The sequence below is a fragment of the Schistocerca nitens genome, chromosome 1 (assembly GCF_023898315.1).
Source record: "Schistocerca nitens isolate TAMUIC-IGC-003100 chromosome 1, iqSchNite1.1, whole genome shotgun sequence".
Taxonomy (NCBI): Eukaryota; Metazoa; Arthropoda; class Insecta; order Orthoptera; family Acrididae; genus Schistocerca; species Schistocerca nitens.
In genome coordinates, this window is record NC_064614.1 from 1042374759 (window position 1) to 1042401055 (window position 26297).

At 38.8% G+C, this 26297-nt stretch overlaps 1 protein-coding gene across 1 annotated transcript in view; it reads right to left on the minus strand.

The window, feature by feature from the left end:
- LOC126238016 (potassium channel subfamily T member 2) overlaps positions 1-26297 on the minus strand; it is a 1051128-nt gene that overhangs the window by 225533 nt on the left and 799298 nt on the right. The window contains exons 12-13 of the mRNA XM_049947763.1: positions 10001-10150; positions 220-521 (exon numbers count right to left, since the gene is read on the minus strand). Coding sequence (XP_049803720.1) covers positions 220-521; positions 10001-10150 — 452 coding nt within the window. The remainder of the gene's footprint in view (positions 1-219; positions 522-10000; positions 10151-26297) is intronic.

The window sequence follows — 26297 nt, forward strand, 5'->3', positions numbered from 1 at the left end:
TAATACAACACTGACTGGAGAAAATACCTTCACTACAAAGAGGGGAACGAGGAAAAAAGTGGTGACTGAGTGATAATTGTTGTTTTTGTGTAATGACAGAACTTCTGCTCATTTTTCTTTATTCATGAATGCTGTTCTTTCTGAAGTTCCATTTTCACTGCACAATGTGTTGTCTATGCTGTAAATGAAGCAAAAGAAGAAAGCCATGCAAACACTCACTGACGTGGATGGAGTTTGGAATCTGGAGTTGGAGTTTGGTACCATCAGTTTTAGTGTTATGCCCATCACCAGTCTCCTTACTGTGATCCTTGTCATCTGTTGCTGTAGTTCCACTTTCTGCACACAGCTGATTCTGCTGGTTCCCAAGAATAAAGGCAGAGTTCTCTTCCTTTGAAATGCTCATGTAGTAACATGTGTCACTCTTCTTCATTATATGTCTTGGGCCAGGATTAAGTAATATTGTATCCTCATAAAATTCAGGTAATTCTGCTGGTCGCACACCAACAAGTGCTACTCCATATCTGTTAATTAGAGAGAAAAAAATGAGGTTATTACAAATATTACTGATGCAAATACCACTCTAAAAGATATTGTTTGCAGTACTGATTGTTACTTATAGAAAAATTATACCTATGGCCCAAACCAATTAATTTATTCATTATTTTAACTTTGGTGAAATATTCTCAACATCTGCATCTAGAATGAAATTTAAGTTATTTAAACGGAAAGTTTCAATAAATAAATGATTACAAAGCTGAAAGCCACAGTGACCAATTGTTTTGTTTTTGGTAATGTGCATTGATTATTTATAGTAACAACTTGCACAGTCATAAATTCTGGTATAATTTCCAACTTCTAGGTAGATGACAAAAATTTGCAGATCATCAGCATTGGAAAACCAAACATATAAAAACATGCCTTTTGGACTGCAAAATGCCTTTGTTTTCGTGTAGTGGCAACACACATCCTGACAAATAAATTTAACAGCATCAATTCCATACATGATCAGAACCAATCATAGCGTTTTGTATTTTGTTCCTAGATCAGTGTGAAGTACACCATCAAACTGAGTGCAATTATCAACACAACTACACTAGCGCTGATATATCGCCATTATACAGTCTGGATGAGAGCAGTTACCCCTGTCCAACATTACTGACAGCAAGACATCTTATTTAACTGCTTGAAGTAATACAGGTGATCAAGGATAATTAATTAGTGACTTTATGGAAAATTATACTATGGATTCTTGTCTGAATTTTTGTAGCCAAACGAAGAGTGGGAAACGGACAAATGGGGTATCACATTCACCAGTGAAAGGGGCAGTTTTGTAAAAAACGATTAATTCCTTGAAACAAATAAGGGTAATTAAAAATGTAGTTAATGATTTGAGGAAAAATTTAGATATTTCATGAACCGGTTCCACTACCTATGTAAATAAGTGTCAAGAAGTTCACCTCTTAAAGACCTTGATTTTTCACAATTAAAAATTTGTAATGCGACATTTATCTGTCAAAATGGCTTCCTTTGAACCAAGTACTAAATTCATGACATTTGAGGAACAAAAGACATTAGGAAAGTGGTTTCATAAATGTCTCTATATCTCACTGTTGCTGCACAACTATAGACAACAACTGTTCCTCCTGCAGCCTTCTGGTGTGAAATACTTCGGCAAAACGAAGATTTGTTACTCATTAAAACTATGTCATATTGAGATTTTAATCTCTGGGTCTTTTTCTTGCATTCTGGGCTGTGCCTCACCAGAAGTTGTTGAAAAGTATGTGTGTGTGACAGGCTGTTTACCATTTGATGCTGAGCAGCATCTTTGAACAGAAGCTCTTAACTACAGCAACAATCAGACTGCCCTTTGATGATGACAACAGCGAGCTAGGTCAACTATCTCAAGAGATGCAGAAGTTACCAGACTTCCACTTCCCACCACATTGTAAGTTGTGGATTTCTTTCTTTCACGTTGAAAAAAAGAAGTAAATATCAGATCATAGCATAAATTAAAACTTCTCTGCTGTACATTAATCTGCAAACTTTTCATAATAATTACAAAATGCTGATCAGTATTTGAATATATTGTATTTCATGCTGAACAAAGCTAGAAAATAAAAAAGTAATCACATGCTATGTGAAATCATTTGTCTAAAAGTGAAAAATAAAACAGATTAGTAAAACATTTGATGAGCCTTTGAATGGTGCTTGAAACCATACAGCTATTCAGATGCTGATTGAGAATTTAAAGTCCAAGGTTTAACTTATAACATTGGAATTTTAAAGAGCACTTGAAGATATTTGTTTGATGAAATATGCTGACCATGCAGTCTGCTGTTGTGTGGCTTTAACATATTTCTCTCACCTATGCCTGAAGTGTCAACAATTTTTCCGGTTTCAAAATGTTTCACTGGAGAATCCCTACAATTATCTAGAGAGAGAATGTATGTATGCAAGAAGTAATGTCTCTCTTACAGGTGGTGGTGTTGCCTCACTGTTCTCGTTCACCCATTTTTTCCAGTAACAAAAAAGAACATGATTTGGAACTTCATTCAAAGGTGCATCCAAATGTTTCTCTAATCCATTTTATTTCTTACTTTTAGAAGAGTGATTTCACAAAACATTTGACCATTCTTTTTTACATTTGGTCTTTATTTCCATTCTTCTCTTTGAATGCATTATTCTATCTTATGTTGATGAATGCTTTCTGAAGGTCAAAAATACCACAGAGTTTACCTCACATTTCTTTCTCCCTTTCAATATTAAGTATAAAGTCATAATCATAGTTTCTTAAACAATTTTAAATTTCATGAAGTCTCTACAAGCGATTTTTTAATTTTTTTTGGGAGATTAATGAAACACAGTCACTCACTCATGAATGAAGTAACCCTATAATTATATCAAGCACCATGCTTCAAAATCACAAGAAAGGGATTTGAAAATGACCAAGCAATTTACAAGATACACCAAAATGCCCTGACAATGATTCTCACTTTTTTGGTCGAGACATCAAAATGGTTATTTTTCAAGAGGGACCTTGTGCCTGCAAGTGCATTGTTTGGATGCTGCGGACCGTCAATGTTTGAGAATTGGTGAATCAGTACACATTAGGATTATTTTTGCCATCACAGTTAGCTATGTGACCTGCTAGCCATCAACTTAAGGTAGGTTAATGGGTTATGCCTCATAGTGCAGTTCAGCATATACCTTATTCTTCTCACAGCCTTTTTCATCATCATAATTGGCTAGCAGACAACAGCAACTGAGAAAACTGTGAGAGAGACTGGAAAGTTGCAAGAAAGTATATTTTTCACCTTAGGCCTAATTTGTTCCAAAATTGGAGGGTTTTTATTTAGAAAAGCAAGTTTTCTGCGCTTGTTATATTATCCTTGGCATACAGTAACACAACAGGGTACTGAGAAATTTAATCTGAATTCAGGCCTCAGCTCTCAAGAGACTACAGCAGCCTCATGTGTGGGAATTGTGCATTACGATTGTGTATGGTTGTTTTCCAACGTCTGTGGAAGAACATTGATAGCTTAGTCTACTGTTAAATGTCCCCGTGGCTGCCTAACACTTCCTCTATTTGGTAAACAGCGCTCTTTCTGTTTCATAGTTGATATTCTATATTGGACTTTCAATTATATGCACTGAAAAATTTACTCATTATGGTAGGTATTCTGAATGCTGCTATCAATTCTTCTGCTTTTTGTCTGGCATTAGATGAAGGGCATTCACACTTCGCAGGCTGCCCGTACCTACGATACTTCGGAACAGAGCAAAAACTTGGTTGTGCCCACCCCCCCCCCCCCCCCCCAACCCGCCACCATTGAGCGTTTCAGATAGGACGTCAAAAATTAAAAAAAACTCGATTTTTCAAAATTATGAAAATATGTTCATTTTGTAGCGCACATCTTTATGAAGAGTTTGATATGTAAAACATGTATGTTCGAGGAAATGCAACACACGTTATTTGGCCTTAAGTGTGACAAAGTGCGGTGTCGAGCCTCTTCACACAGCTTTCTTCTATCAGCATGTCACTGTATTTCGCTCTGTGGAATTCAAACATACATATTTTGTAATGGAAATCATCAGTCTGGTGCCTCACCTGATCCCAGTCGGCCAGTTTGACATCCTAACGACCTTTAAAAAAAAAAAAAAAAACAATTTAAATAAAGAAAACATCTCACAATAATAATACTAGGTAGAATTATTTGTGACCAGGAGAATAAGAGCTCTTCAAAAACTTTGCACTCTTTATTGCCTATTAGCTAATAACTTTCTCTTTTGCGTGACAAACAATTAAATATGGGAAACAAAACCAGTTAAGACAAGAGCCAAGCAAGACAGTACACATTTCTTCAATCCTTAGGTCCCAGCACTTTTTCTCTCTCTTCGTGCTACAGCTTGTGTTTCCTTTCTGCGAAACAATCTATTAACTTATCAAAGTTCGTCAAACGTTTGTCTACGTATGAAAAATCAAAAAGTCGTTGTCTAATACTGAAAACATTGTTAATATGAATAGTGCTCAAGACTTGCGTGGTTTCTCGATTTGGTACGTCTATTTTGTCACTGTATGCTAGATAAAACGAAATAGGCCTTTATAATACTGCCGCTGTTTTAACATACGCCAAATAAGCGAGACTTTTTTGGCACAAATGGTCATTTTTATGTACCTCGTTTACATAAATAACACGGCAGAACGTAATTCACAAAGTACCAATATCATATGCCTAATAGGCCTACTATAAACTAAAGTTTATTTGTTGGTAAATAATTTCAAATTTCACTCAAACGTTCCAGTTTGTCAAGCATGAGGTCGAAATGCAGTAGAACAAAATTTTTGTATGTATTACGAATCGTCATATTCTTCCATATAATTTGTGTGATGTCCCCGTTTCTTGTCCTCCATCGTTCTAGAAAACAATCTTCTCATCAATAATTCTGTAACTGTTCTTGTCATTGTCGAAGCTTATGCTCCAGTAACTTCACTAACCCTCACCGGTTCAGTTATCCCATGTCTGTTCTCCGGTTGGGCATTATTAGGTGTTCGTACAAAGCGTTTTCCAAGAATAGAAACTAAGCGGCTGCTAACTGGGAACTGTACAACTGGCCCATAGTAGTGTAGAATCCTGGCAAAACATTTCTGTCGAAATTTCATTTTTTTGGGCTCACTGCGAAGGTGTGTAATCTTTCTCACATGTTATTCCCGTTAGTAATTTATTTACACTTTTTTAGTCTGAATCTGTCCGCCCCTCGTGGTCTCGCGGTAGTGTTCTCGCTTCCCGAGCACGGGGTCCCGGGTTCGATTCCCGGCGGGGTCAGGAATTTTTCCTGCCTCGAGATGACTGGGTGTTGTTGTGTCGTCTTCATCATCATTCATTCCCATTACGGACGGAGGAAGGCAACGGCAAACCACCTCCATTAGGACCTTGCCTAGTAAGGCGGTGCGGGTCTCCCGCATCGTTCCCCTACGCTCTGTGAAGAAGCATGGGACTTCATTTCATTTCCAGTCTGAATCTATGGATTTATAATAACGCCGATCATTCGCAAACTCAATCAACCACATACAGAAACAGCGCATGGTGTTCCCTGTTCGGATTTATTCAGCTCACCTTGTATAGCCCCGTCTCCTTTTGTCTGCAGGAAAGTGTTTTATTTCTAGATGCGACGGGGATTCCCGTGTCAGAGACATCACGTACACCACGCACGCATTCAAAAATCAACATATCATTGGTTTCTAATTCAACTTAGAATGTGTTCGAAAATGTTCAGAAACCAACTAGGATGGGTTCAAAATCATATGAAAAATTGATAGACTAAAGTGCGCTGGATGCTAGATGCTTTGTGAAACAATGTTTTTTTTTCTTTTTTTTATTTTCTTCAAGAATGTGAATTTGGCGCCCACTGAAATAGCCACTCGGGGCAGAAACCTCTGTTTGCCCCGCCCCTAGATCCGAGCGTGACACTTGGTTCAAATGGTTGTTTACGAATAGTATGGTTTGGGACACTTCGAAGATGAGCTGTTCACTAACACACTGCTAGTGACACAATCGTTGGGTACATGTGACACTAACGTGCAAAGATGTCTGTGAATGAAAGTAGCAACCATACAATTTGCAGAAAGTCCAGCCCACAAATGTAGAGATGTACAAGTACAATTTGAGCAGTGTTTTTACACCACTCTGTACACAACTGCTGACTTTGATGCTATTTACCAGTGAGTTAGAATTCTGAACTAAGAGAACACTCATATTTGGGCACACTAAAAACTGTGTATACAAGCCGTTAGTTGTAATCAATACACGTTCAATGTGAACATGTGGACTGGGATAATTTTTGATCAGATCGTTGGGCTTGTGATAAACCTTTTGCATTTCCTTTATGTTTTCGTCTTCTTTTAAGGCAAAGAGAAAAGATGAAGCGGTAGCACATCATAGAGCCTATGCCTACCGTCATGTATTTTTTGACTTTCAGCTGTTAAAAAACAGAGGATTTTTTCTGGTACCAGTAGGAGGAAGGAAGGATTCGCGCTCAGCTAGTGAACGAGTGAGAAGCACGCCATTTTTAGCGAGTAATTATAGACCGCCATTTTGGGGTAGCTATGAATAAGTGAGGAGTATGTATTTCATATGTGCATCGTTTAGAAAAATACAGTGTTGTTTTATTAACAGAAAGGTCGTGTGAGTTGTTATTTCAAATAGTACGATAATTAGAAAAGCTGAAGCCCACCTGTGTACTTTGGAAAATTACGAAGATCCGATAAGCTTAATGCGAACACGGTCAAGACTTCAAAGATGAACAAGGCGACCAAACGTAGCATTATAAAGAATGGTAAGCACAAATCTACAGCGGAGAAAGAAACTACTTCGCCCTGCAAAATAATATGAACTAATACGAACTTATTTCCAGGCATAGCTCAGCTTATTGTGCTTGTCATTCATGCCGAAAAATTAATCTCATTAATTCAATACATTTTAAAAAGCCACGCATTTTAACATTTTATTATCATCTATTCCATTATTTTATTATATTATAGGCTGTATCAAGCGTCAACCAGACTAAAAGAGTCAGTTTACCTCATTTTTCTGACATATGTTCTTCCTATCCAATTTAATAAGGTACGACTAAGTACTTGCCAGATAATGTGGCTGCAAAACATTGGAGCTTCAGTTTATTTTAATGCAAATGTGCAGCACCATCTGGATGGCACATACCCAGATTGATGGATTGTTACAGGGGGACCAGTTTGTGGCTACCTTATCCTAAACCACTTTCAGTGGGTTACTATGATGATGCTTATCAAATGGACCCATACTGTACCCGAAATAATAACCACACACTGACATTTATTTAATCATGTACATATCTCACACTCATCACGCTACTGATATACAATCTGCAATGAAAGTGAACCCAGCACGATGTGGAGTTCTTGTTGAGTTTTGTAAACAAACTGTGAAACACCCACCCCATCACCGTTACCTGAACCACTCTTTAACTCTGACAAATCACAATGCAAAACACCATGAATTTCTGGACATTGGTTTAATCTTGAATGATGTTTACTTAGCCTAACTGTTCTAGTCAATGTATTATGCATTCCACTGGTGTGACCCACGCATCTCCTTTACAGTGACGGCTAATAGGTCATGCAAATAATTATCATATACAATATTATGAAACCTTGATGCCACAGCTCCCCAATTTCGGCACCCAACAGCACAGAAAAATAACCATTGTTCTATACTGCACACCATACAAAGCTTTATTGGTTTTATACATCCAGCAGATACTAACTGGACAGTTTTTCTACTAGACAAACTGGCCAGTTGTGTTAAATATATAAAAAAGACTGTCATTTATTTCCACTATTTCATTTGTGAAACAAATGTGTGTGTGTGTGTTAGTTTAATTGTCTATTTTGTCACATTAGAATATGCGGGAAGTTGGTTAAAATAAAGCACCAAAAATGTAAGTTCATGCAAATTTCACATCTTTTTAGATGCGAGGAATACAGAATAATTTACATACAACTGGATAGTGATTAATTTACAACATAGTGAAGAACACTTTACAACCTGGAAAGCTGGGTTTAATGACTGTGAAGTTGCATTATCTGAACTTTATCCAAACACATAAACTTTTTATGTTATAAAGGTAACTGGATTTCCTCTGGCAAATCTGATTCACTTCTGTACAGTTCATGCTTTGTGAGGTGACATCTGTAAGCATGATAATTCCAACACCAATATCATACATGAAAATTAAAAGCACTTGGGCATTTGCTGACTACATTTCAGATGTTAATATGAAGACCTCATATACATACTGAGAATGATCAACTTGTCTGGGTATTTCTTCCAACACTTCTTTCTATGTTAGTCACTGATGAGCTGCAAATATTTCTAACACAGTAATACAAACATAAAAATCTACTCGCCTAATTGTAGCAGATGGAAACATACAAAAAAGCCTTTCTACGGTCTCCCCCCTGTGGCCCACTTGACGAGCAGATTTTTCTCTGACCGTATCATAAGAATTTCTGTCCTTAACTGAGCTTTGGTTTCCTACAGCGGTAAAGTACATTAAACACCGATGGTCAAAAACGTAACCCATGTTGTTGTTGTGGTCTTCAGTCCTGAGATTGTTTTGATGCAGCTCTCCCTGCTACTCTATCATGTGCAAACTGCTTCATCTCCCAGTACCTACTGCAACCTACATCCTTCTGAATCTGCTTGGTGTATTCATCTCTTGATCTCCCTCTACGATTTTTACCCTCCACACTGCCCTCCAATACTAAATTCGTGATCCCTTGATGCCTCAGAACATGTCCTACCTACCGATCCCTTCTTCTAGTCACGTTGTGCCACAAACTCCTCTTCTCCCCAATCCTATTCAATACCTCCTCATTAGTTATGTAATCTACCCATCTAATCTTCAGCATTCTTCTGTAGCACCACATTTCGAAAGCTTCTATTCTCTTCTTGTCCAAGCTATTTGTCGCCCACAGTTCATTTCCATACATGGCTACAGTCTATACACATACTTTCAGAAACGACTATCTGACACTTAATTTCAAACTCGATGTTAACAAATTTCTCTTCTTCAGAAACGCTTTCTTTGCCATTGCCAGTCAACATTTTATATCCTCTCTACTTCGACCATCATCAGTTATTTTGCTCCCCAAACAGCAAAACTCCTTTACTACTGTACTTTAAGTGTCATTTCCTAATCTAATTCCCTCAGCATCACCTGAGTTAACTCGACTACATTCCATTATCCTCGTTTTGCTTTTGTTGATGTTCATCTTATATCCTCCTTTCAAGACACTATTCATTGTGTTCAACTGCTCTTCCAAGTCCTTTGCTGTTTCTGACAGAATTACAATGTCATCAGCGAACCTCAACGTTTTTATTTCTTCTCCATGGATCCATAATCATTTCTAATCAGTACACTGGCTTTATTCTTTGAGCAGGCTACATAAAATGACTTGAATGTGTTAGAGATGTGTGTGACATATGGGACTAGAGTGAGAAACTCTTCAATTACCTCCTGAAATATTGGTTACAGTAACAGATTGATCTGCAGTGTGGTACAGTGTCTACGTAACGCCTACCAGTACGGTAACTAATGTTGCTTCAGTCATAGTCTTACGAATAATTGTTTTAGCTTTGATCTAAGTAACAGAGAATGTGGAATTTTACTTGACAATTAGTATATAAATTAATTATTTTCAGATACTGCACTAGACAAATATGATGCTTGGAACTCTAAACGAAATTTAGCATTGGAATACATAACCAGACACACAGTTGTGGATAAAGTAAGTGTTGGTGCTGATGGTATCTGCCCTTTTTGACAACTGGAATATTTTTTTAAACTGTCAGCTGGAGAACCTGTCCCTTTTATATAGTGAACAACAATTATAAGCTTTTTTCCACCTTGTACTTGGCATAACCAACATATGGTATTCTATGCCTCACTGATCGTAACTTACTTTCTGTGGGAATGGAAGCTGGCATACGTGAAGCTCTTCCCTTCGTACTCTCCAAAAAACCTGCTGTCTCCCAGCACAATATGATATATTTCGTTTCCAGAGCATTTTCCATACAGTCGATGCCATTCTTCTTGGGAAGTCTGGCCCTCCCTAGAAGAGAATCATAAAATAAGAAATAATCATTTTTTCTGCACACTGAATTCCAATTACATAGGAATCAAATACAATAATTTGAGCAAATTAACTTAACTACTACGGAGAGGAGAGAGGAGAGGCACCGGTCTAGTATAAAATTACAGGATCTGTCATTATCCTTCAGTAACAATATTTAGAGTACGCCTCGTGCACACCAATTCACAAAATAACACTTTTGCAACCTAACAAAAATAAGCGGAAATGATATGAGCTTGACTGTAATAGGAATGATATGATGGACTGTAGGAATAATAAGAATCGATTGTTAAGAACAATATTGAATTTACTAATACACAGCCCACCATGCGATGTCAAGTTGAGAGAGCGAAATGCGGAAATGGAACCTTCCCTCGCGATCCATCACAATTTCAACAATTGTGTTGGATGGTGAGGGCAGGTTTAACAATGAAATAGCGAGGTTGCGGTTCATCAGAATCTCTCTCTCTCTCTCTCTCTACATTTAAATACAGCCAACTGCCTTACACGGATCCTGGAACGGTGTCAGTTAACGAATTAATATTGAGTTTTTAAGTAGTCTTGCCCCATTTAGTGCGAATGTAAAATGACGTGAAAGAGAACCAAGGTGGCAGTGCCCATTCAAAATATGGTGCGCTGGATAGGGTATTTGACGAAGATTTGTTGAAATACATTGCTGCTAAATTTGATGATGTAACTTCAGAGGTGTCAGATTGGAAGAGTCATCAATGACCAGTTATTTGAGTCTACTAACGTAGTTTCTACACTGAATAAAGAAACTGGAGGCAGTGTGTGCCCGTGGAGTTGAAGCTTTTGCAAACATTCCTAAATGCTTGGATATAAAAGTTAATGACGTAAATGACTGACTGTGAAATGACGACACTGGCTGCGGTGTGATTTCCAAGACGAAGCGATTGCCGTTCGCTCGTCTGCAGACAATGACGACAGGGATGATCAGAGGCCGGAACTCGGGCAGAACGCCTTTTTAAACGTGTTAAATCTGGGGTATCGATAGCTACGAAGCCGCGGCGTTCGTGCCAGTTCTTAAGTTGGCACTACGACTACGACATCGACGACAGCGCCCTCTACCAGGCGCTGTGCAGCTCTACGAGCGCCGCTGCAGATTCGGCCCATTTCATTAAGTCTTAATGATTAAGAGCAGACGGCCTGGAAACATCGCTTCAACCTCAGAGGGTGTTCGCTTGCTATTGAGACTATGTACTACTTACGACGGGTCTAAGGCTTTGCTCATCATTGCAAAGTTACGTATGTCACTGACTAATATTCTCTATTAAATGTACTTTCACGTATAAAGCTGTATCGAGAATCTTACCTCACCTGCTCCTACTCACTTCCTACATTCGGCCTACCCATTCAGTTTACAGGAGCAGACCCACGCGCCGCCTTCCAGGCGGGATACAAAAAAAAACTGTATTCAGTTTGGACATGCCTCTGTACGATTTTTGTCTTTTTGATTGAAACGCTGTAGTTTTATGTTGCCGTTTTCTGCCCTTTTTATATTAATGCCTAATTGCAGAAATAAATCACTATTGTTGCCATTTTGATTAAATAATAATAAAACAATAAACTATAAGAGTTTATTATTAAAAACAACAGTGACTATCACCGTGAAAGAGGCATAATCGTTCATCGTAAGAATAAATCTGATGTAAACGAACGGAAACTTAATGATTGGTTAGAAGCCGTAGCACAAGTGCTGTTGCTATGCTCGTGGAAGTAGGTCCTGCTTGTGTATTAGATATATTATTACTAAGTTACGTTAAATGAAACTTTAAGATATTCAAATGTATTAACAGCCATCAACGTTTTTCTTAATCACGCTTCAGCTACGTTGTTTTTATTTAAAAAATGATGTACAGTCACAGTCTCTGTACTATTGTGCTCTGATTGTAACGCTGTTAATGCGCAATATGAAGATGGCTGAGACTACTTCCTGCTCCGTAGTGAAACACGCGTGTGGAATACGGTTAAAAAGTGCCGAGAAATAGGCAGTTTTTAATGTTTTTCATAAATTTACGGAGATAATCGGCTTTGAAGTTTTCCCAGCCATTGTAGTAATACAGATGAAGGAGGGATGGGGTACTCTTCGGAGCAGGGAACATCACAGCAACAGAAGCGAGAGACCTGATGGACATAGAATGTATTTCTGAGAGGCTGGATGAAATAGCAACAGCCATTGAAAAAAAATTGCACTGCAGGAAATACAAACAGAACACATTTCTTATGTTTTACTCTCAGGAATGAACAAAAAGATGGTTTCTATCATGGAAATTGTTACAGAGTTGCAGAACAAGCTATAAAGCATTAAATTGGTGCAAAGTGAAGCAGGAAGACTTGTGCGCACACGGAAGAACTACAGGACTGAAATCGAAAGGATAAATCCACTCTGTAGGCAAGTGTCAAATCTACAACATCGAATACAAACCTTTAACTGTTGGAGTGTTTACAGCTACAAATATCATCTAACATAGCTTACCTGCAGAGCTGAAGCATGACTGTTGAAGGAAGACTTCTTTTTAGAGGCAGTACACTGCGATTTTGTTCAGAGTTATTATTGAAACTCAACAGTGATTTTTTTATATGTATGTATAAAAAATTTAAAGAATGAGAAGGAAGCATATAGACATAAAACAATCAATTATTTGGATAATTATTCAAATATTCTTAAAGATTTGCAAGATAAGTGCATGCATGCAACACAACTTGTTAGTTTCTTTTAGACAAGAATACACTGAAAATGGTTTATTATGTATCACAGAAGAAATTGTCAGATAATATATTTATTTAGTGAAGGCTGAAACACATTGATTACGGTGCCATTGTTCTAGTAGTTGTCTTATACAAAACAGGAACTTTATGAGACTGTGCCTATTTAAACTGCCTGTTGCCTGAAATCAAATGTAGTAATTGTGGACATGAGCTTCCTAAATGCATTTCATTTGGTGGAGGTGACAAAAGATTAATTTATTGAACACAAAGTTGAATCAGTTAAAAGAATAAAATGTGCCGTTGCAAATAAACTAATCTGCATTACTGAATGCGACTTATGTTTCTACAAGAAATCTGAAACAGAATGTTAAGAAAGTTATTCATCTTCTGTCTTGATATGAATTTAATGAAATCTTTCTACAACTCCAGTTATATGTACAAATGTTTAAGGTATAGATTAGGATAAATGGAACCATGTAAGTGAAATTTGACTATGTGTAAATAAATGCAGTATCCAATAACACTGGAATATTGTTATAAAAAAAGAATGATAATCAAATACAAAATCCTTCCACTATCATTTTTTTGTCGGTCAATTTGAAATACCTACATCTCGTAATTACAAAACTCATCATAATTTTTAAGAATAGCGCACGTCGTTCTGTTTCTAACTACATATTGGATGCAAAATTCCTGTTTTCATTTCAAATACAAATTCTTAATTATCTATGTTTTATGAAAGACTGTCCACAAAAGTTGCTTAATTAAGGTAACATAACCATTTAATTTTTAAGGCAAAAATGAAAAACCAAATCCTCTTTAATCGGACTATGTCCATTGTTTTATACCACAGAGGTAGAGAAGTATCGTAGAAACATGAAAACAACTATTTTCACAGCATCGAGCACATCATACAAATGCTGCTTTTTTACATTTATTACTGTACCATTACAATATGAACCCAAAATAACTGATCCGGAGCTAAGTTGCGGGTTTTGGCCCTAGAAGTAACAAGATTGTTAAGCTGCCAGACGTACTGGAACTAACGCACGCCAACTTTTTCACAAGTCGACGCCGAACGCTGGCGAGATATAGAACGGCTCGTCATAAAAGAAGAAGAGAGAATGCGGCGCCTGGTAGGCTTCGTGTATTCTGTTGATGATAGGCTCGTTATCAACGAGGGTGAGAAAGAATGCATTTTATGCTTATCGTCCGGTCACTTAAGAAGCGCGCCATAGTGCTGGAGTTTCTCCCAATATTATTTCATTGTCTTTAAAAATTAAATGACATTAGAAGCTATATTGTTTCTTTGCTAATTTCTTTTTACGTCTGAACTGCAACTGCTCACATCATTGCAGGTTAATTGGAGCGCTGGCTGGCCAGTGCTGTCCAAAGTTTAATGCGCCGGTAAATTTGTTACTATCGCTCAGTCTACGTGCGTGTAACACAGCATAAAACGTATCCTTATGATTGTACTTGACTGTACTGGTCACAGCTTGGCTTCCACTCGACGTGAAACGAAATCCAATGAGACTCAAACAAACGCGGAAGAATACATATCGTAATGTTTACATCAGGTAAACAATTAGTCATTTCAGGGAAAATTAAGCCTATACTACACATTCTTATCTGAATTTTCGTAACAGAATGAAGAATGGGAAATGGTGAATGGGGTATCAAACAGACCAGCATGAAGTGTAGTTTTGGAAAAAAAAATTCTTGAGAGAAATCGCGGTAATTAAGAGAAACGTAGCGTAAGTCTTGGTGAGTTGGACTACTACTTTCGTAAAGCATAAAATTTGTGTGTTTTTCAGTTTCTTTTTAATTTTGGCAGCATGTTAGAGTGTGATATAAACTTAAGTACAATATACTTCTGAGGCACAGCCACTTAAAATGGAAGAGATCTGGTAAAATGAAAATATACACGAGTGGTCTGTCTCGCCAATAGGTGTATGTGTAAGATGGACCATATAAAAGTGGCTATACATGAAGAAATGAGTTGTGACATTCGCCTGCTTTATTTCTTCGTTGGTAGTCCTCGGTTCCGACCTACTGAATTGTTATACTGGCAGAAAAATGGGGGGGGGGGGTGGAAGATCAACACTGACTACTGTACATGATGTAGCCAACAGCTGCACAGTTGCATTTTACAGTTCTTTACTTTCATTGTTCACAACCCCCCCCCCCCCCCCCCCCGCACACACACACACACACACACGCTATTACACAATTATACGGCCAGTTCACTATTGGTAAATGTTGATAAACCTCATTAATAGGTTGCAGGCAAACATCAGCAAACTGCTACAATACTTTGCTGTTGAATATCTATGAGCAGTAAAAGTCTAACCACACAGTTCACAGTTATTGCAGAATAATAAGGTACATGAGACACTATTTCTCAAATAATTTAAACAGACCTCGTCATTACTTGATCTAACACACAGCCTACTTGTGTCACACTAATTCCACTGTGAAGTTGATCCATTGTTGTTACTTGAAACAGTACATAACACCCCTCTGAAAATTGCCCTTGGATTGACGGTCTGGGCACCAAAAATCGGTCCTTTATATATCCTCACAATAATGGGCGTTGAAACTATACATCGTTCGATATTTAAATTACAGAAATTACAATTAAAACATAATTAATTCAATTTACTGAATATATCGACAGGAGGTGCAAAATGGCTAAGCAGGGATGGCTAGAGGACAAATGTAAGGATGTAGAGGCTTATCTCACTAGGGGTAAGATAGATACTGCCTACAGGAAAATTAAAGAGACCTTTGGAGAAAAGAGAGCCACTTGTATGAATATCAAGAGCTCAGATGGAAACCCAGTTCTAAGCAAAGAAGGGAAAGCAGAAAGGTGGAAGGAGTGTATGGAGGGTCTGTACAAGGGTGATGTACTCGAGGACAAGATTATGGAAATGGAAGAGGATGTAGATGAAGATGAAATGGGAGATATGCTACTGCATGAAGAGTTTGACAGAGCACTGAAAGACCTGAGTCGAAACAAGGCCCCGGGAGTAGACAACATTCCATTGGAACTACTGACGGCCTTGGGAGAGCCAGTCCTGACAAAACTCTACCATCTGGTGAGCAAGATGTATGAGACAGGCGAAATACCCTCAGACTTCAAGAAGAATATAATAATTCCAATCCCAAAGAAAGCAGGTGTTGGCAGATGTGAAAATTACGGAACTATCAGTTTAATAAGTCACAGCCGCAAAATACTAACTCGAATTCTTTACAGACGAATGGAAAAACTAGTAGAAGCCGACCTCGGAGAAGATCAGTTTGGATTCCGCAGAAATGTTGGAACACGTGAGGCAATACTGACCTTACGACTTATCTTAGAAAATAGATTGAGGAAAGGCAAACCTACAGTTCTAGCATTTGTAGACTTAGAGAAAGCTTTTGACAATGTTGACTGGAATACTCTCTTTCAAATTCTAAAGGTGGCAGGGCTAAAATGCAGGGAGAGAAAGGCTATTTACAATTTGTACAGAAACCACATGGCAGTTATAAGAGTCGAGGGGCATGAAAGGGAAGCAGCGGTTGGGAAGGGAGTGAGACAGGGTTGTAGCCTGTCCCCAATGTTATTCAATCTGTAAATTGAACAAGCAGTAAAGGAAACAAAAGAAAAGTTCGGAGTAGGTATTAAAGTCCATGGAGAAGAAATAAAAACGTTGAGGTTCGCCGATGACATTGTAATTCTGTCAGAGACAGCAAAGGACTTGGAAGAGCAGTTGAACGGAATGGACAGTGTCTTGAAAGGAGGATATAAGATGAACATCAACAAAAGCAAAACGAGGATAATGGAATGTAGTCAAATTAAGTCGGGTGATTCTGAGGGACTTAGATTAGGAAATGAGACACTTGAAGTAGTATAGGAGTTTTGCTATTTGGGGAGCAAAATAACTGATGATGGTCGAAGTAGAGAGGATATAAAATGTAGACTGGCAATGGCAAAGAAAGCGTTTCTGAAGAAGAGAAATTTGTTAACATCGAGTATAGATTTAAGTGTCAGGTAGTCGTTTCTGAAAGTATTTGTATGGAGTGTAGCCATGTATGGAAGTTAAACATGGACGATAAATAGCTTGGACAAGAAGAGAATAGAAGCTTTCGAAATGTGGTGCTACAGAAGAATGCTGAAGATTAGATGGGTAGATCACATAACTAATGAGGAGCTATTGAATAGGATTGGGGAGAAGAGGAGTTTGTGGCACAACGTGACTAGAAAAAGGGACCGGTTGGTAGGACATGTTCTGAGGCATCAAGGGATCACCAATTTAGCATTGGAGGGCAGCGTGGGGGGTAGAAATCGTAGAGGAAGACCAAGAGATGAATACACTAAGCAGATTCAGAAGGATGTAGGTTGCAGTAAGTACTGGGAGATGAAGAAGCTTGCACAGGATAGAGTAACATGGAGAGCTGCATCAAACAAGTCTCAGCACTGAAGACCACAACAACAACATTGAAAAATTCCTCCTTTTTTATAGTTACTTCTACTACAAAGGCTAGGTCGAATTATTTGTTTAAATAATGAAATTAACAGATATAGTTACATAAACAATACTTTTGTCAAACCCGGTAAATATTTTGGAGTTAATTAAGGGCTGGCTTTGCTAATATGTTTTCGAATGGAGCCAAATAAATACTTTGAGAATCCTAGTAGATCTTCTTCCAAATGTTTATAGTTAGAACTCAATTTATATTTGTTTTTAAGTCAACTATAGAATCCAAGTCACGAAACAATTACTGATTTCATCCTATAACAAAGGTATTAACTAGGAATGGTCAAAATAAATTAGGAAATTAATTACATACACAAAACTATCACAACATTAGACCTGGTGCTATATTCTTCAATACCGAGGGCCAATCTTTCTCTTTTATGGGAATTTAGATTGCACTCATGCATGTTAAAGGTAATTAGGCAAAAATGAAAATACAATGAATTTAAGCAAGCAGATGGCAAAACAAGAGAGGAAGTAAAAAGCTCCCAGCTTGCTTCGTCACAAAGGGAATTAAAATTTCATATTATTTGGAATATGTTGTAATGAATATAGAATTATGCTAATAAATATTTTAGTCCAAAACAAATTTTATCAGCATATTGTAAATGTTGATGAACATTGGCTTTTCTAAGGAGCTGTTTGTTTTGTTCAAGTACTGGCCTTTCTTACCACAGCGATACAATTATTTCCAACTGTTGAACAACATTCATGTGATAATCATGAACAGAAAACACACTGAAACCAATCGTTATTTTTGCTAGTTTCTTAATAGATTTCCCCATGCCCAACAAATTCATCTTCGTCCCATTGATCAAAGCCATGTAAACTTCTATAATGCATGCATCTGATGACCATAGTGAACTGTTTGCAGTATTTTTCTTTTATAACTTTTTCAGTCTGTTTTTCTTTTCACTAGTATTTCGCGTCGGTGATATTTTTGTGCCTTTCTTTTCTTGTCCTCCTTTTTCTTCACAGTTTCAACATTTTGAGCAGAATTTAGTCCTATGGATACAGATGCTGCCTTTTCTTAAAAATTCATGGTTTTATCAATAAAAGGAAAAGGTGATATTTCTTCCAAAAGTTTTGTCTGTGTTGGCTTAAGTGTAGTTGGTTTTGAGGTCGTAATCTTGAATGTTTTAAGTTTAGTAGGAGTAGAGTCCGAGGTTGTGTTATTGAAGGAATTTCACTTGTGCTGATTTAACTTCGCTCTTTTGATGTGCTTGGGATTATTAGATCTTTTGATGAGATTTGAATGGTTGGTTGGCTTGTGTGTGAGATTCTGCTCGTCCATTTGTTGGCACAGATGTACATTCCGACAAATAAGCATAGTCTGAGACTACGGTCATCTTCAGCGGAATTATTGCACATGCCTTGGAACTAAATTTAAATATGCTCCATTTCTCTCTCATTAAAACAAGTGGTCCATCTGTCCCAAATAATACTGGTCCATATCCAACAATTGTCTGGGAGAGATGGAGCACCCTGAGTTCTGTCTGTTGGTAGCAAACTCGGTGGCCATTATAGGTTAGTTTCATGCCTAGATATTTGTCAATAATGTGCAAACTAAGTTTTAATACTAAAATTATGTAGCTAAACGATAAAACTACTATCACGAAAATGATAGCAGCATTTTTGCACCATCTTTGTTCACGAAAGAGCTTGCTTGCTAGCAGTTGGAGCTGCTCCCCAGTTGAGCACTTGCGAAATATATCAATGGTCCGTTTCAACCAGTGCTCTCAAACTTATCCTACACACGCTGGTGAAAGGCGTTTGTTATCTACTTCACAATTCATTTTCGGCTGTTGCACCTTCATTAGGTTCAAAATGGCTCTGAGCACTATGGGACTCAACATCTTAGGTCATAAGTCCCCTAGAACTTAGAACTACTTAAACCTAACTAACCTAAGGACATCACACACACCCATGCCCGAGGCAGGATTCGAACCTGCGGCCGTAGCAGTCCCGCGGTTCCGGACTGCAGCGCCAGAACCGCTAGACCACCGCGGCCGGCCTTCATTAGGTGCAAAGGTAAATATTTATATTTGTACCTGATAAAAGCGTAACGACCGAAAACCGGTCTGTGAAATAACTAATAAATATTGTAGAATATTACACCAGTGTTTAGTGTGTTTTCATTCATAATGTGTAAAATATTCTACGAAGGACTGACTGAACAGTCAATCAGTGCAAATACGAACTTAGTGATTTGAGGGAAAATTCAAATATTTCACGAACAGCTTTGTAAATGAAGTGTAAAAACGTTCGTCTCTTCAAGGTCTAGCTGTTTCACAAATAAAAAGTTTCATTGGTGTGATATTTACCGATAAAAATGGCTTCCTTCGAAACAAGTACAAAATTCAGGACATGTCGAGAACAGAATATGCTTGGAAAGTGGCTTTGTAAACGTTTCCAGGCAGGCCAGAGTGGCCGAGCGGTTCTAGGCGCTACAGTCTGGTATCGCGTGGCCGCTACCGTCGCAGGTTCGAATCCTGCCTCGGGCATGGATGTGTGTGATGTCCTTATGTTAGTTAGGTTTAAGTAGTTCTAAGTTCTAGGGGACTGATGACCTCAGATGTTAAGTCCCATAGTGCTCAGAGCCATTTGAACCATTTTTTAAACGTTTCCAAAATAACGCCTCAGTGTTGTCGCAGCTCTGCAGATGTTTTTTGTTTCTCATGCAGTCGTTAGCGCTTCACAGTTGAAAGATGGAAACAGCGCTGGTGGCTGTCAGGGATCTGCCTATGTCAACTCTACTACAGAATGTCTTAAGCATCACTTGAGGCGCGCAAGCATGGCCATCCACTAAGGACGCCTGTTACACATGGATCGTATACTCTTAATACTACAATGAAGCGCCAAAGAAATTGGTGCAGGCGTGCGTATTCAAATGTAGAGGTATGTAAACAGGTAGAATATGGCGCTGCGGTCGTCAACGTCTATATAAGACAACAAATGTCTGGCGCAATTGTTAGATCGGTTACTGTTGCTACAGTGGTAGGTTATCAAGATTGAGTGAGTTTGAACGTGGTACGAGTATTATAGTGGGCGCACGAGCGATGAGACACGGCATCTCCGACGTGGTGATGAACAGGGGAATTTCCCATACGACCGTTTCACGAGTGTACCGTGAATATCTGGAGTCCGATAAAACATCAAATCTCCGACATCGCTTCCGCCGAAAAAAGATCCTGCGAGAATGGACCAACGACGACTGAAGAGAACCGTTCAATGTGACAGAAGCCCTTTCGCAAATTGCTGCAGATTTCAATGCTGGGAGGTCAGTAGGTGTCAGCGTGCGAACCGTTCAACGAAACATCATCGGTATGTGCTTTCATAGCCAAATGCCCACTCGTGTACGCTTGATGACTGCACGACACAAAGCTTTACGCCTCGCTTGGTCCTGTCAACATCGACATTGGCCTGTTGATGGCTGGAAATATGTTGCCTGATCGGACGAGTCTCGTTTCAAATTGTATCGAGTGGATGGACGCGTGCGCGTATGCATGTCAGCAGGGGACTGTTCAAGCTGGTGGAGGCTCTGTAATGGTGTGGGGCATGTGCAGTTGGAGTGATATGGGACCCCTGACACGTCTAGATACGACTCTGACAGCTGAGACGTACGTAAGCGTCCTGTCTGATCACCTGCATCCATTCCTGTCCATTGTGTATTCTGACGGATGTGAGCAATTCCAGCGGGCCAATTAATAAGTCACAGCTGCAAAATACTAACGCGAATTCTTTACAGACGAATGGAAAAACTGGTAGAAGCGGACCTCGGGGAAGATCAGTTTGGATTCCGTAGAAATGTTGGTACACGTGAGGCAATACTAACCTTACGACTTATCTTAGAAGAAAGATTAAGAAAAGGCAAACCTACGTTTCTAGCATTTGTAGACTTAGAGAAAGCTTTTGACAACATTAACTGGAATACTCTCTTTCAAATTCTGAAGGTGGCAGGGGTAAAACACAGGGAGCGAAACGCTATTTACAATTTGTACAGAAACCAGATGGCAGTTATAAGAGTCGAGGGGCATGAAAGGGAAGCAGTGGTTGGGAAATGAGTGAGACAGGGTTGTAGCCTCTCCCCGATGTTATTCAATCTGTACATTGAGCAAGCAGTAAAGGAAACAAAAGAAAAATTCGGAGTAGGTATTAAAATTCATGGAGAAGAAGTAAAAACTTTGAGGTTCACCGATGACATTGTAATTCTATCAGAGACAGCAAAGGACTTGGAAGAGCAGTTGAACGGAATGGACAGTGTCTTGAAAGGAGGATATAGGATGAACATCAACAAAAGCAAAACGAGGATAATGGAATGTAGTCAAATTAAATCGGGTGATGCTGAGGGGATTAGATTAGGAAATGAGACACTTAAAGTAGTAAAGGAGTTTTGCTATTTAGGGAGTAAAATAACTGATGACGGTCGAAGTAGAGAGGATATAAAATGTAGACTGGCAATGGCAAGGAAAGCGTTTCTGAAGAAGAGAAATTTTTTAACATCGAGTATAGATTTAAGTGTCAGGAAGTCGTTTCTGAAAGTATTTGTATGGAGTGTAGCCATGTATGGAAGTGAAACATGGACGATAACCAGTTTGGACAAGAAGAGAATAGAAGCTTTCGAAATGTGGTGCTACAGAAGAATGCTGAAGATAAGGTGGGTAGATCACGTAACTAATGAGGAGGTATTGAATAGGATTGGGGAGAAGAGAAGCTTGTGGCACAACTTGACTAGAAGAAGGGATCGGTTGGTAGGACATGTTTTGAGGCATCAAGGGATCACAAATTTAGCATTGGAGGGCAGCGTGGAGGGTAAAAATCGTAGAGATCAATACACTAAGCAGATTCAGAAGGATGTAGGTTGCAGTAGGTACTGGGAGATGAAGAAGCTTGCTCAGGATAGAGTAGCATGGAGAGCTGCATCAAACCAGTCTCAGGACTGAAGACCACAACAACAACAATACGACACCCCAAACATCCAGAACTGCAACAGAGTGGCTCAAGGAACACTCTTCTGAGTTTAAATGCTTCCGCCGCCACCAAACTCCCCAGACATGAACATTATTGAACATGAAAGTTCCTGGAAGATTGAAACTGTGTACCGGACCGAGACTCGAACTCGGGACCTTTGCCTTTCGCGGGAAAGTGCTCTGCCATCTGAGCTACCCAAGCACGACTCACGCCCCGTCCTCACAAAAGAGCACTTGCCCGCGAAAGGCAAAGGTCCCGAGTTCGAGTCTCGGTCCGGCACACAGTTTTAATCTGCCAGGAAGTTTCATATCAGCGCACACTCCGCTGCAGAGTTAAAATCTCATTCTGGATTGTTGAACATATCTGGGATGCCTTGGAAAGCGCTGTTCAGAGAAGATCTCCTCCCCCTCGTACTGTTACGGACTTGTTAACAGCCTTGCAAGATTCATGGTGTCAATTCTCTCCAGAATTACTTCAAACATTAGTTCAGTCCATGCCACGTCCTGTTGCGGCACTTTTGCATGCTTGCGGGGGCCCTACATGATATTATGGAGGTGTACCAGTTTATTCAGTGTAGTCGACATTTAAGTATACTAAATTTCATTCTTTCTGACAAAAACTGATAATAAAATATTACAATAAAAACAGTCAAAGGCTTTGTGAAACCATTTGTCTAAATGTAAGAAATATACCACAGTAGAGAAACATCAGATTGTGTACAGCAAATGAGATGTCAATTGAGACTTTAATGTTCGATGTTTAAGGGGCTTGCAATGTTAAAATAACGCTTATAAATTACATCTTCCCTCACAAAGTATTTGAGGTAGGAAGTTGAACTTTTTACAGATTATTTATTGGAATATGGGCTACAACTTAACACAGGGATTTTACAAAATTTTAGTTCAGTTATTAAAGATGATTTTTTTCAATTGTAATGAAAATTCACAACATTTTTTTGCAATTTTTTATTTATATATTCAAAAATATACAGTTTTTTGGAAAAAGGCTGTGTTAAATTATGCAGAAGGTACTGTGTAACATTTACTGAAAGTTTGAAACAAATATGTTTGGAAGACCCTTAGAAAACATGTAATTAGTATAAGAAAATAAAAGTTTTGGGAATCGAGCGACAAAGATTGGATTAACTTTTTAGTGCATTCCAGGTCCATAGGATGGATTATCTTCATCCTCTGCAAACTCCTCCTCCAGCTTCCTCTTGTTCCTCCTCCTGTTTACTCTCGCTTGTATTTCTAGACTCTTTACAGCCCTGTCTGCAGCCCGAAGGCGTTCCTTGTCTAAAGCAAGCATCGCTCGTACCATGTTAGAACCTATCTTCATTCCCATATTTCTAAATACCTTGCACCTTACAATGTTGCCATCATTGAAAGTCGCAACAGCATCATACACACTAAAGTGAAGTGTTTCTATTCCAACAAATACAGTCTTGGGGATTCTCGACCATATAACACTATTTACACTTTCATTGGGGTTTTGAGTTTTTCCGTGAATACACTTTTTCAACAGTTCAGGTGCTGCTAAGTCTCTGAAAATAGGTTTTATCACCTCCATTATTGCATGAGGCAGACTATGCTTATGAGTGTACACTTCACCAGTTAGCAATCCTTTGTTATATTTACACCAACTGTGTTCTTCTTTGGGACACAAGCTATGTTGGGCATTTTCATCGTCTTTATTGTTTACAGTAATAACACATACCTTTGGCTTTCCAACATTTCTCCTTTTCTTAAAAGCCTTCAGAGGATTTCTAATAACTTTACTTTTACTCATTATTATACTTCAACAAAACAGAGACTCAAGAAACAGAATTAATTACGAATATTTTCGAGATAACGACAGAGTAAATGAACATGAAACAATCGACAATCACACCAGCGATATATATTGAACCATCACAGGTTAGCCACAACACATACTTTATCTCACATCACTAAAATGTACCTGATGAACACGGACGTTAATAATAACACCATTTGACAGCAGTTTAACAGCGCCACAGTGGGTCACGCCCATGTAGAACACATTTCAAAAAAAATTTAAAAATAGTTGTAGTCTTCGGAATTGAATAAATTATATATCTATTAAAAGGTAATAGTCTGCAGATTCAGAAAACGCAAAAAAGTAAAAATTGAACTTTTCATGATTTTGAGCCTTTCCGGAGCCCCTTAACTTTTAGTCCTAGAATGGGCCCATGGCTTCTTCGGGTCTCCTCCACATTCGAACCCTATCGTCAGCTCATGCCAACTACAATCGCGACTCATATGACCAGGCCACGGTTTTCCAGTCGTCTAGGGTCCAACAGATAAGGCCACAAGCCCATGGCAGGCGCTGCAGGCGATGCTGTGCTGTTAGCAATGGTACTCCCGCTCGTCGTCTGGTGGCACTGGCCATTAACATCACATTTGGCCGCACTGTGCTAACAGATACGTTCGCCGTACGTCCCACATTGATTTCTGCGGTTATTTCATGCAGCGTTCCTTGTCTATTAGCGCGAACAACTATACGCCAACGCTGCTGCTCTTGGTCGTTAAGTGCCTGTAGCGATTTAGGGAGATCATTGAAAATCGAAATCTGGGTGGTCGGAGGCGGGTTTGAACCGTCGTCCTCCCAAATGAGAGTTCAGTGTGCTAACTACGTCAGCGTTCAAAGTAAATGCCCGTCGTGAGGCCATAATGGCGTCGGAAACCTTTTCACTTGAATCATGTGAGTACAAATGACTGCTCCGCCAATGCAGGGCCCTTTCATACCTCACGTATGCGATGCTACCTCCCTCTGTGTGTGTGTATATCGCTACGCCATGACTTTCGTCACCTCAGTGCAAAAGGGGAGCATAAAGAGGATTCCATGGATGAAATATAACGTAGTTCTCAAGAAACCATAATATGTGTATTTCATCAACCTATAATTGAAGAAGACTGTGAGTGTAGAGACCAGAAGGTAAGAGTGATTGTGGGACAATCAATTTTGGTTTCCCCTTGTTCATATCAGATAGAACAGGTTGGGTAAAGTGATCTCTGGAATGTAATATCTGACGATGTATTAGGTACACTCTTGGTCCTGTAGCTATCAGTGCGTCAAACACCATTATCCAGTTGCTAATGAGCTGTAATGTAGGACATAACAGAGTTTAACGATGGCAAATCGCTAATAAACAGAAGAAAATTGCAGCATTTCTACTGTAGGCACAAAGAGATACTGTATTTAGTGTTATGTTAACATACGTGACTTGTATACACTACGTAACAACTAGGGGTATCCAGCAACCTTTGATATTTAGGAAGTATAACCGGAAGTGACGAAATGATCACATGACCGGAAGTTACAGCGTCTTGGATCGCTACAGTATATAACAATACTTGATAATCACATCTGATTAATCTTTTGTGTTAGCGGAAAGTATCAACATACGTTGCTCCAAAGAGCTAAACATCTCTCAGCTGTTAGGAAAGAATATGATACCACCCAACGAACTGTTCGATTTGATATTATTGGAAAACCTGAAAAATCTTGCCACTGATATTGGTAACATAAATTACATTGAAAATTGCACACTCATTAGCAAGAAAAATTTAAATATGCTTACACCCAATACAGAGTAACTTTGTGACAACATCATGGTGGTTAAAATCAGTGATCAAGTGGACTATCAAGTACAATTAGGCAATGGTAGTTCTGTAATGTTAAAGAATGAAATTTGTGGTGCCCTTAATAATTATCTACGTGGTAAATTCTCCAAGTTCATCTCTGCGAGACATGGTATGAACACAAAATTACCATTTCTCCTACAGAGGAACAATAATGTGAAAGCAAGAGACATATTGAAAAAAAATTGGCGAAGAAGCACTGGAAGCCATTTCAAGGAAATATAAGAAATCTGTGGCTATACC